The sequence below is a fragment of the Sander vitreus genome, chromosome 6 (assembly GCF_031162955.1).
Source record: "Sander vitreus isolate 19-12246 chromosome 6, sanVit1, whole genome shotgun sequence".
Taxonomy (NCBI): domain Eukaryota; kingdom Metazoa; phylum Chordata; class Actinopteri; order Perciformes; family Percidae; genus Sander; species Sander vitreus.
The window spans coordinates 29,526,314-29,539,297 of record NC_135860.1 but is presented as its reverse complement, the minus strand read 5'-3'; the positions used below and the strand labels follow the sequence as shown (position 1 = coordinate 29,539,297).

The 12,984-nt window shown below is 44.4% G+C and overlaps 1 protein-coding gene across 1 annotated transcript in view; it reads left to right on the top strand.

The window, feature by feature from the left end:
- Window positions 1–1,699: 1,699 nt before the first annotated feature.
- The window catches only part of snrka (SNF related kinase a), a 38,760-nt gene continuing 27,475 nt past the window's right edge, over window positions 1,700–12,984 (top strand). Inside the window, exons 1-2 of the mRNA XM_078253651.1 lie at window positions 1,700–1,901; window positions 2,637–3,350. Of these exons, the coding sequence (XP_078109777.1) occupies window positions 2,762–3,350 (589 nt within the window). The 5' untranslated portion in view covers window positions 1,700–1,901; window positions 2,637–2,761. The remainder of the gene's footprint in view (window positions 1,902–2,636; window positions 3,351–12,984) is intronic.

Genomic DNA, 12,984 nt, shown 5'->3' with positions numbered 1-12,984 from the left:
AGTTCATGTTTCACTTTAGTAGAAAAACTAGCCAGGGCCAAGTTCAAAGAAACAAGAACTGTGTCATGTCTTGTAGAGAGTGAATGAGCACTGCTGTGAGGAGTGAGGAAAGGTGTCCTGTTGATCGCTCAGACCTCTCAGTATCACCAACATCCCAACAGAGAAGGTACACTCTGAGGCCTGCAGGCCAACACTCATGTCTGTTATGTCCGTCACTAGATGTCACTACACGCCGGTTATTGGGAAGACCAAGCAACACTGACAGGCACTGGATCCATCGCACAGAAACGAGGCGATGGAAACCTTGTGGTATGAAACACAAATACTTCAAATGTGTCAATTCCACGGCCGAGGCAAGTACAGTCAGTGTTAGTGAACATGAGCTGCTCTCTCTCTCTCAGAGCCAGAAACCAGAGTAGTCTCAAACTTTTAGAAAGCGTGGAGCTGCTCCGTAGACTGCAATCTGGTGTCTTGATTCTGTTGAAGAGCTCTCAGGTGTGAAACCCTCACAGCCCTCCCCTGCTGCTCTCAGTGTCCTCTACAACATCTGTCTCACTGCATCGCGCTCGCTATACTCCATCACGTCGCACTGCTGACTAGGGAGTTGCTCATGTTTACTGTTACATTTCTTAACAATAACATGTTTTTTCCTATTTTTTTTAGATAATTTTTTTTTTTTCTTCAGTGGATAGACAGGAAAGGGTGAGAGAAATAGAGGGGATTCGAACCCAGGCCACTGCAAAGGACTCAGCCTACATGGGGCGCACGCTCTTATTGGGTGAGCTAGAGGCTGCCCCAACATGTATGGATTATAAGAATGGGTGTAAAACTCTGCCTTTAATTAAGGCCAAACTGTCACTATCATTACATACTCATTTTACCATTTATTAATTATTGTTGTGTAAATAGAATAATGTTTTAGCAACCCTTTTTTTTTATTTTTCAACACCTTTATTGAAAAAAGCATTAAAATAAACAACATTTCAGACACATACTCAATGTAATGATACACAGAAACAAGAATATGTCTTTAAAATATAGTTTGGCCCTATATATATATATATATATATATATATATATATATATATATATATAAAAATAGTGTTACCATTTATATATTTACACATATATATGTATTGCAAAAATTACATTTGGTATTAATATGTAAGAAGTTGGAGGAATATAGATTGCGTGGGTTCCATAACAACGCGTAAATATAATAATGTTTCAGTAAACCTTTCCCACCAAAGGACTGTTTGACGTCAGAGTTGAATGCGGTTAGCAACGCTCATATGCTGCCTTTTGTGATCCTCGTAAAGACCCGACTCTCAGCTCCCAAACTGTGAATACATAAGCTCCAACTTGTCCCGCAGGAAAGCACGTTTTAGTCGAACAATAATAACAATAATAACAATAATAACCAAATAGTGAAAATAAAAAACACCGTTTTCTCGCTGTTGTTGGTAGCCTACTGGAAAAAAAATGCATTCCACCTTATGATATATTCAATGGTAAAATGATTGTTTTGTATATGTTTTCATTATTCTAAATGTTATACGGTCTATATGATTCATTTCTCTTCAGAGGAAATCATTTGAGAACACGTGTATGTATGAGCCCGATGGTAATCCTGGCGAAAGTTTGAGTGTTGTGAAAATGTCGACCCTTTGTTCAGCACGTGAAGGCAGCATCATCACAGCCCCACCGATGATGCCTCCTCGTCTCTCAGATGAACCCTTCACTGTGACTGTGCCGCGGTCGCTTCCTCGTCTTCTCTGATCGTTTGCGTTAAGGCGCTTCAGTACAGTGCACCACCTGAAGCACCCACGGTACCCGACAGAGACCCTCTAGACCCCGGTAGAGACCCGGTAGAGACCGGACTCCGAAGCGGAGCTGGAGAGGTGAGCTGAGCGAGCCGTAACGTTAGTCACTTTGAATGCTACATGCTAACTACAGCTAGCTGTGTGATATGTGACGTTAAAGCAGCATTGTGTACCTGTGTTAGCAGCTACGTGTGTGTGTGTATATGTGTATGTATGTATGTATGTATGTATGTATGTATGTATGTATGTGTGTATGTGTGTGTGTGTATATATATATATATATATATATGTATGTATGTATGTATGTATGTATGTGTGTATTTGTGTGTGTGTGGAGGTTATTGTCTGGTGGGTCAGCGGGAAACATTCTAACGTTAAAGAACCAGAGCAGGTAACGTCAGTCAGCCGGCAAGCTAACGTTGATCAATCAATGAACAACGAGCTAGCCCCTGGTGACGTTAGCCCGGGCCCGTTACCATGCAGCTGACTCCTGGACCAGTCTGTGGTCAGACCCGCTGCCTGTGCACGCGACTACAGGAAGCCGTTTATTAGAGTTCAGGAAGGTTAACTTGGTTCATTATAGCAGCACTCCAGGGTACACGAGCTAACGTTAGCGCAGCAGGAGCATCATCCTGTCACAAGTCACAACAAGCCCAACATTCAAGTGTATATACAGTAGCCTATATAATATGCCTTACTCTGTGTGAGTGTGTGTGTGTTGGGGGGGGGGGGATGTTAACATGAGAAATGGTTGTTTGGACTCAGCTGTGACTTATTAGTGTAGTAATGATGTGTGTGTTTGATATCATTTAGGAAGCTGGAGCCATGGGTTTCTCCTCCAGCCTTGGATGATCTGAACTAAGCTGGACCCTCAAGACTCAGCCAAGCGGCCCCTGCCTACAGCGGGGGCTCCCCTCTCCCCGTCACCCTCCCCAGCTATGGCAGGCTTCAAGCGGGGCTACGATGGCAAGATTGCTGGCCTGTATGACCTGGACAAGACGCTGGGCCGTGGCCACTTTGCCGTGGTCAAGCTGGCGCGCCACGTCTTCACCGGGGAGAAAGTGGCGGTGAAGGTGATCGACAAGACAAAGCTAGACACCGTGGCCACAGGCCACCTCTTCCAGGAAGTGCGCTGCATGAAGCTGGTCCAGCACCCCAACATTGTGCGCCTGTATGAAGTGATAGACACTCAGACCAAGCTTTACCTCATCTTGGAGCTCGGCGATGGAGGGGATATGTTTGACTACATCATGAAACACGAGGAGGGTCTGAATGAAGAGCTTGCTAAGAAATATTTTGCCCAGATTGTCCATGCTATCTCCTACTGTCATCGGCTGCATGTGGTGCACAGGGACCTCAAGCCAGAGAATGTGGTGTTTTTTGAGAAACAAGGGCTGGTCAAGCTCACAGACTTTGGATTCAGTAACAAGTTTCAGCCGGGGAAAAAGCTGACAACTAGCTGTGGATCTCTGGCGTACTCTGCACCGGAAATACTGCTGGGTGATGAGTACGATGCTCCAGCCGTAGGTATGCAAAACATGAATTGCTGAAGTAATGAAATGAGTCACTCTGTTCATTAGGAAATAGCAGAGCGACACTGTGCAGTACTGCCAGGCGGCATTTGAGCTTGATCTCAGATCTGTGGTTACTCTTGTCTTTTCAGTGATACTTTTACCAGGGTTTCCGCAGGTTTTCACATTTTAGGCCTTGAAAAGTCTTACATTTGCTGAAGTATTGTGTTCTAGGTCTTAAATACGTTGAAACAGGTCTTCATTTTCCTACGTCCATGCAATTCTACCTCTAATGCTCCGTTTTTAATTCCGTGGTGTTGTAGTTCTTTCTCTCTTAGTCCTAATATAATTTCGCTGTGTTAAGACTACAAATGAGACCAACATGCAGCCAATCAGCTTTCTTGTTATTGGTGTGAGTCTCTTTCAGGATTGTACCACAGACATAACACAGATTCTATTCTTCAGCTATGGGGAAGTGCAAGTTTAGCGATACTTGGCTTTAAAAAAAAACTGGATTTTAGGGCTCAGTTGATGTCATAAAGGTCTTAAGTTTCGTTCATAATGGTCTTAAAAAAGTCTTAAATTTGACTTGGTTTAAACCTGCAGAAACACTGTTTATGATCGATTGGCCTCATCGGAACTCCGTTAGTGTCTGTATATGTGTGTGTGTCCTCGCCTGACTTCAATGCGACATGCCTCATCCGATAGTGATCTATTGATGTATTGCTGTGCGGATATATTGTCAGACAATAGGTGCATCCAAAATAACTTGTTGATAAGAGAGAACAGCGGCGACGACGAGTGAGTAATGCCATGCTGTCAGACAGCGGCTCTCAGCTGGGCTCCAGCCAGGTTTTCCTCCGTGTCTCTAACCTCTGCTATTGCCTATGAGAGGAACTCCCGTGTGGCGGGAAGATGATGCGAGACCTCCGTTTGATAAATTCTCCGGATTATGCCCACTAAAGGTGGCATTATGGCCCTTAAATAATAGGCTATCAAGATATTTCGGGGGTATTTCTGCAATAATGATATTGTTGATGGTAAGACACACTAAATTCCACCAGGCGCATCTGCCGGAGCGATCGCGGCGGCTCAAGACAACGTTGTGATTCCACCGGCTGCGACGCAGCGTGTCCGAGAAGCGTCTCGCCACTCTGCTCCGCTAAAAAATACACGCCAGGTCTGTTTCTGACGGAGCTGTGGGGCGTTCAACAGGCCGGACAGGAAGTGGAAGCGCTAGAGCATCTGGTCAATTTTCATAAACTCCATGTGCCGGCTCCCGTCGGTGTATCACATCGCTACACTATTTTAACAACTATAACACAGCCACTAATCTTTGATCCGTGTCGTTCATAACTGGAGTAAATGTGCTCAAAGTTCAAATTATTTCAACTTTGACCTAGTTGCCGCTGACCTTTTCAAGGCGCAACCAATTCCAGAACGTTCCTGCGCTGCGCTTTGCCTCTGCTCTGCGCCCTACCTCGCCGTACTGCCGCAGATCATGTGTGATCAGGTGGCTTAACTCCGAGTGAGATTTAGATTCTAAATGTATAATAATAAATTGTACATCAAAGTGCACATCTAAACAGTTCCTAAATTGACAGGCAATTACGCCAACAAGTCTGAATATTGCCATTACAGGATATGAATGTTATATTATCATGACATTTAAAATGATACTGGTATTATCGTGAACGATGTGATATGGCATACTGTCATATCAGTGTCCTGGCATGATGGGATGATAAAAGTCACATTTAAAGCGTAATTCTCGCCGAAATGCAACTTAGGGTCTTTTTGTGAGTGTACCCGAGTCAAACTTTCGTTTTTAAAAGCATATTTAGGACGGAATCGCCACTTTTAAGATGTACCGTATTCTCGTTTTTCGGTCAAATGGCCTTTTGAATGGGAGTGCTAGGGGCACTTTTATGCTAGCCTCAAAATAGCTATTTTTAAAACACTAAGAAGGCTCGACACAACATGAAACTTTGACCAGGGTCTCTACACCTTAACGAAAGCATTGTCAACATTGTTTGTGTACCCAGAGTTCACTAAAAAAGGTTTTGAGCAACTCACGTTAGCTGCTGTTCTTCCGGTCGCCGTCTATCTAGCCAGTCAAAAATAGTCGAGGGAGGAGAGTAAAGATGGAAAGCTCTAAAAGCTTATTTCCATATAAATGCACGGATAATTCGTTGTTTTGTCGTTAGTGAAACACAATATTGACCTTGTAGTTGGAAAAAGGAGCCTCATATAGGAATGACATTTCCTCCTATGGAGTCCATTCATTCTAGAGATGTTCCGATACCGATACCAGTATTGGTATCGGCTCCGATACTGTCTAAAACACTGGTATCGGTATCGGGAAGTACTGGAGTTCATGCACCGATCCGATACCACGTAATAAAGCCCTAAAGAAAAAATACGTTAAAGTAGTTTATTTATGTTCTTTTTCCGTTATAACTGACTGTCAAACTGGATAATAAAAGAACGTTCTGTGGCGTTCATTGTTTGTGTTTGTTCATGTTTCACAAAGAGTTTAACCTGAGCCAAACCGTCAACAAAGATAGAAATCAGATCACATCCATACAGGGATAGTAGTATATAGTTGTTAAAATATATGACACACTGGTATCGGATTGGTACTCGGTATCGGCCGATACGCAAGTTCAGGTATCAGAATCGGTATCGGACCATCTCTAGTTCATTCGGAGATCGCCTATTTTGGACTGGGAAAATGGTGGCTAGCATAAACAACAACTGCTAACGTGAGTTGCTCAAAACCTTTCTTTTTAGTAAACTCTGTGTACACAAACAATGTTTTCAATGCTTTCGTTAAGGTGTAGAAACCCTGGCGATACTTGGAGCAAAGTCTCATGTTGTGTCGAGCCTTCTTAGTGTTTTAAAAATAGCTATTTTGAGGCTAGCGTAAAAGTGCCCCTAGCACTCCCATTCAAAAGGCCATTTGACCGAAAATGACTCGGGTACATTCACAAAAAGACCCTAGGTTGCATTTGCAAGTGGAACCACGGCTTTTGATTGAGCCCAGTTATAAAAGTCTGGTGCTTTCTCACAGACATGGTTGTTATTTTATCTTTTATTGATCCAGATGTGTTTGATAGAGCGGGCTTGTTGTCTGTGCCACCAACTAGGCGTCCTGTCCACCAATTAAATCCCTCATGTCCCTGTGTCAGAACACACAAACTACACAGGACATCTTCATGGAGTCATATTAAAGCCAGCTTCAGCACAGTGGTGGAATGAGGTTGGCAGTGTGGCTAGCACCTGTTTGACACACGTCTCACCCTGCTGCAACACGTCGGCTGTTAGTTTCGAACACGTGTTCACCACAGCGCGTTTTGTTGTTTACATTGCCTCAGCAGCAGAGCAGCCATCGATCACGCCGAATGCCAGGGCCGTGTGCAGCACAACATGCAGAGTTTAAATATCACGCCGTTGTGTTCCAGTAGCCGTATGTTGCTAACACTGATCATTTTGCAGGTCGCCATAGGCCGTGTGCTACAAGGTCAGCTCTTCTAGCACTGATGTCCACGGGTGTCCCGTTGCACTACATTAACTGGCTCATTGATTTTTCTATGAGGGCTGACAGAGTGCAGACAAACCGATTGTGTGTCCTTCCATTGCTGATATGATATCTGTCACATCAGGGAACTTAAATGATGGCAGAAACATGGCACTAAGTCCAGCTCCTGATTTGGATAATGAGATGGGGACCAGTCAAGCTTGTTTTTACGTGGTTGTTCATGTGGTGCTAATCCTGAAGGGTTCGGTCTCATGAGTGTTTATGCATGTAGAAAATGCTTTCAAAGGCAGCTTTCAAAATGCTTTCAACCACCTTTTATTGGCTTCCCCTTTTTTGGTCACAGTTCTCACAAACTTAAGAGGTGCGGCACAGGCAATAAGGAAGCAGTGGCTACTTTCTCATTGAACTTTACACACACACACACACACACACACACACACACACACACACACACACACAATCCTTGGATGCAACCTGGACAGTGAAGGATAGTATTATAGTATTTCTCTGTGCTGTTTAAGCAGTTCAAGTTCTTACATTTTGGTATTCGCTAATACCGAGTACTGATACGAGTACCTAATAATCCCTGGGGTGTGAGGGTGTTTTCAGACACAGAGATTTTGGCCTGCTCTGATATTGTTGTCAATCAGAACAAAGCAGTATTTTGAAAGTACCATGCCTGTTTTTTGTTTTTGTTTTTTTTTATTCAAAGCTCAGTGCCCATGGGCTGGACATTTCCCTGAGTTAGTATCAATAAAATAGATATAGCTAGAGATATTATTCCCGATCGGAATGAATGAAGAACTCAAAAGTCGGATGATGTCATTCACGTGCATTGCTCCTCTTCCACCGCCTACCTGCTCGACGGGAGAAGTTGATGTCACTTTGCTATGAGGTGGTATCGGGTGTGGTAGTGTCGGAGTCATTTTATGATTACGCACGGCATCAGACCGTCACCCGATTCTGGCATTGATATCGGTGCACTCCTAGTTCCTAATGGACGAAGTCCACTCACCTTGCTCAGTAGATGGATACAAGTAAGGCATTTGTGCCCGTACCACTCTCTGCTCCTGTGTTGCCTGGGCTTCTCTGTGCATCTCGGGGCAGTTTAGTTAAGTGTTACAGTGGCTGTTGTGGGGCTGGTGATGCTGTGGTCCGACCCATTAGCCATGGGAAAGTGCTGCTTGTTTGTACATTTTGCAGCCCAGGCCACAGAAAGGTTTACTTTTGGTTTTCTAGTGGCCATACGTGGGGGCAAAGCCCTCTTTATCTGCTCTACTTTACTACTTGAGCTGAAACAGGCGAGAGGTTTGCGGTATGTTTGGGGGATATAAGTGGAGGTCATCTGTATGAGGTGCAGTGCAATCAGTGAGGATTAGTAGTTCCATTACAGGGGGTGATGTCTGTTAATAAAGACAGGCTAAAGCTAGTATTAGAAGGGTCAACATGCTGTGCTCTAGGCATTCTTTAGCTGATAGAGAGCCCGCCATGTAGCTGTTGATGAGCCCTGTCATCCTCTGCAGAGCCGTTTGGCAGCCATGGCGTCTGCAGCGCCAGGGCCTCAGCGCCGTGTCTCCAGAGAGCAGCCGGAGCTCTTAATCACAGTCCTGGTTTCTGTTGCCTGCTGCCAGTAGATGGAAGAACAGTTAATCCATGCTAGTGTTTGGACTGGGCCAGGAGACCCATCTTAGATTGTAACTCAATCATCTGGCTCCCCCCACTGAGACTAAGACCAGCTTCCTCATTGTCTGTAACTTGTAACTGTGAGGAGGCCACTACATGATGCAACATGAAGAGTCGTGTCCTTCCTTAAACAATATTTCAATTGCCATTGCAGGTGAGATTGTGAATGCAGCACATTGACACTCCACCTGTGGCTGCATGCATTTATGTTACGTTATTATATATTACACTACTTGGCTGGGAGTCCTCTCCTCACATGGTAACGTTAGCGCACCGGCAGCTTGCATTTTCTAAATGCATTTTCCCATACGCAGTGTTAATGCAAAGCTTGGTCATTCATATTCACAAAGAAGACTTCTCAGTCAGCGGAGAAATGTTTTGACAACAGGAGAAAATAGAGCTGGACAATATATCAATATGATATCGACATTGTGATATGAGACTAGATATCGTCTTAGATTTTGGATATCGTTATATATAAATAAATAAATAAAAGCCTCGTTTAAAAGGCTGCATTACAGTAAAGTGATGTCATTTTCTGAACTTACCAGACTGTTGTAACTGTTCTATTACTATCTTACTTAGTCATTATATCCACAATGCTGATGATGATGATTTATCAAAAATCACATTGTGTAAATATTTTGTGAAAGCGCGTGTGAAAATAGTCAACACTACAATATCGTTGCGGTATCGATATCGCGGTATTTGGTCAAAAATATCGCAGTGTTTCCTCTATGTTGATAGCATAGTGGCGGTCCGCCACGGTAAAATTTCACGGTATCAGAAATAGGGCAGACGCACAACAAGGTTTCCGCTATGTACACCGCGCACCACCGCTCCTTCAGCTGTTTATGAAAAGTCATAAACTCGTAGCGCCGTCTGCTCTACTGAACTCAAGCGAACTGTCATCCGCTCTCTCTCTCCCCCTAGGGTGAGCAGAGCAACTGGAGCTGTGACAGGACGTCATCACTCGCCAAGTCATGGCAACCAAATAAACAACAGGGCGAGTACTACTTCACTCAATAAGTGATTAACGGCGACGAAAGCCGCGACATGAAATCCGCACTCACGCCCGTGAAATATGACCGCTACAGTTTATTGGAAAATAGCATTGTGGACACTGAAGTTGATGAATTTACTGTTTATCAGACCCCAGATGAGACAAGAAGCTAACGTTAGCCACGCTGCTGTGACGGCCCCTCTGCCTCTGACTCGCCGCTGCAGGAGACTGTGTGTATTCCTCCGACACGCTGTAGGGCTGTGTGGTTGTAGAGAAAGACACGGATAGCGATGAGTAAGGGAGGGGGGGAAGGGAAGGCTGGGTCCTCCATTCTGTTTCCTCTCAGCGCTTTGTTTGTTTGTTTGAGGCCGAGATGGGAATAAGTTCTATTTTAATCATTACCAACTCCTTACTGTATTTGCACAAGCAGAGAGATTCATTCTGTCATCACTGACTGATGCAGATATGAATCCAAGCCTCTCGTGTGTTTGCGAGTCACTGGAGAACGTTGTGAAAGACCGTAAATGTGAAATCAAATTGTAGACTTTTGGTTGGCAGACTGCAGACACATATTGATGTGGAGAGCGGCCATGTTGTGGTGAGTATGTGTGCACAGATTGGCCAGAGGGCCTGACAAATAAATGGAGACGGGAGCGTTGCTATAGTAACAGATGCTGCCGTGAGTAGGACCAGGTGTGAGGTGGTTCGCTGTGGGTGGACTCTGGGGTCTCTGCCCCCCCCCCCCTATCTTTGGCTTAGGTCAAACACCACACAAACACACACACACACACACACACACACACACACACACACTGATAGCACAAGTAAAAGATTGGAAAGGGAAGGACTGACAGCGCTGCACCAGAGCACGGCGACATGCCGCGCGGCGCTCACCGTGTTTCCCTTCACTAACTCTCCTGAGAGCGCCCGCACAGACCTGTACACACATCAGACCGCCCGTTAGACTCCTCAGGCAGACACTTGTCTGTTCTCAGCCGGGATGGACGTGCTAGCGCTGCAGTAGTTCACTGTTCATCCTGCATCAGTTAGCCTAGCTGCTAGCCGCTCCGAAAAAAAAATACATAATCGAGAAAAACGATTATTTTGCACATTATGTCATGCAAGTAAACTCTTATTTTGTCTTGTGTTCTGAATGAAAACATAAAAGTTCAAAAGGGAAGTAAGTATTAAGGGACATTATCAAAAGTTCAAGGTGTTTTAACTGTTTTTTATCTTCAATAAATGCAACATCTTTCCGAAAGTCAATGAGTAGACAGATTCTGTTAATCATTGAAAATGGCATTAATAATCACTTAAGGTAAATGGCGGTATGCTCACCCAGACTAAGAACGAGCTCGGCCTGCATCAGCCGCTCTGATGGAAGTCTCTTACTGGGGATTTCCACTGAATGCAGAATGTCTGCGGACCGGCTCCGCTGCAGAACAGCTCCGTGCTCCGAAAATTAACCGGCTGTTTTATTTTGTTTCTGTGCTCGACTTCCTGTCCCTCACTATCTGCCGTGTGCTGAATTGCTGTGGAGCTCTCCGGCGTCCGGCAAAAATAGAAGCTCTGCGTATCTGCTCTGGAGGGCTGGGGACCGCCGGAGCTGTGCCGGAGTCGGAACGCAGCCGTTCTGCAGTCAGTGGAAATACACACATTGACTTTAATGGAAACCTAAAGACTCGTTCGTTCGGGAGCGGATCCGAAGACGTTCCGCAACCGGTGGAAGTTGGGGGTTACTGTTGTCAGGTGGTAGCTTACATAAATATTGTTTAAACATAAGTAACATTAACCTAACTTTAACATAAGCTGATAGTCGTACCGCAGTTAAGTTGGATGTAGTTTCTTTAATGAGGCAGGTGCATCATTTATTTAGACTGTAGCAGCACGTAGATGGCAGCTGCAGTCACTCAGTTGAACCAAAACAAGTTAAACAATAACAATAAAAACAATAATAATGTATTGCACGAAGGCTAACCAGCTTATTTTATTATATGTACAGGACTATAATGCGTTGTAGACTCTGGAGCCAAAACTATTAGTTGATGGAAAGAAAACGGTCAACTATTTTGATAATGATCCAGGATTAATACAAAAAACCAGTTTGCAGATGAATTGATAATGAAACTGATCTGGGTTGCAGACCTCGTAGACCCTGGCTGCATGTTGTATTACTGGAAGCTTGGAGCAGCGTGTTGGAAAGACACAGATATATTAACTAAGTCATGAGAATTTACAGTGCAATATATATGCAGCAGTAATAATACACTTTATTGTATAGCACTTAAACCAAAGTTTTTAAAAAGATGAAAATGGCTGACAAACGATGATAGAAACATAGAACAAGAAGCTACGAAAGTAAAATAAAACGTGACAGATGTTTTTAAGAGGGAGCGTGTGTGTGTGTGTGTGTGTGTGTGTGTGTGTGTGTGTGTGTGTGTGTGTGACTGACAGCCTCCCTTTTGAAGGATTTAAAGAGGGAGCTTGTTCCAGAGAGGCTCTGTCTGTGGCAGCTGGCTGCACTCTACCCCAGGTGACACTACCGTGTGTGTGTGTTGCTGACAGCCTCTTTTGCTGTCCGTTGGTGGCTCTGTGTAATTTTGAGCATTGGCTGTCTTCACAGTTATCGGATGTCAGTGAACTTTAAGAATTGAAATAGCTTTGAGCAGATGGTACAGGTCACTTTGCATATGAATTCTGCTATAGAGTTGTCTCGGCTGCTAACGTGGAGGTTTCCTCTCCCAGATTTAAGCTGTATCTGGTCTGTTTTCTGGGTGCGTGAGCGCTGCGAGCTGTGTGGCACCTCTGCTGCTTTTCCTGTTTACACTCGTTTTCTATTTTTGGCTCACGTCTGTGTGGGAACAACTGTTTGAGTTGTGGGCATGTCGATACACAATAAAGACCTAGAAATGATTAGATTATATCACTTTATCCATTGTGCCAAACTATGTTTCTAAGTTTAAACTCTAAATAAATGAATGACGATTGGCGTGTGGGGACGCTGCTTCCTTATGCATGCTGTGTCCAGTCTTTCTGTTGCCTTGTTGTTTCACTGCTGCTCAGTGGAGATGGCAGACGGGATGAAAAAGCTGAAGCAGGGCCAAGGAGGCTCCGCAGACATGAGCACCATGTTGGTGAGTGCAGGTGTGTCTCGAGGTTATATTTGATGGCTTGTATTAAAGTCCGAACCAAACCAATTACATTTGCGTCAATCAACTGAGCCTTTCTCTTAAACAAGAGCTCTTAAAAGCACCGTGAGCTCCAGCTCCTCCTGCTTTCTCTCTGAAAGATCAGTTCGACACAGCAGGGTTAGGGTTGTATGCCTTGCTGAGACTAACCCAGCAAGGACGGGTCTAAAGATAGGACCAGCCCAATTTACAATGCATCAGATACAGTAGCTGACTCAGGGCTACGCCGCTGGCT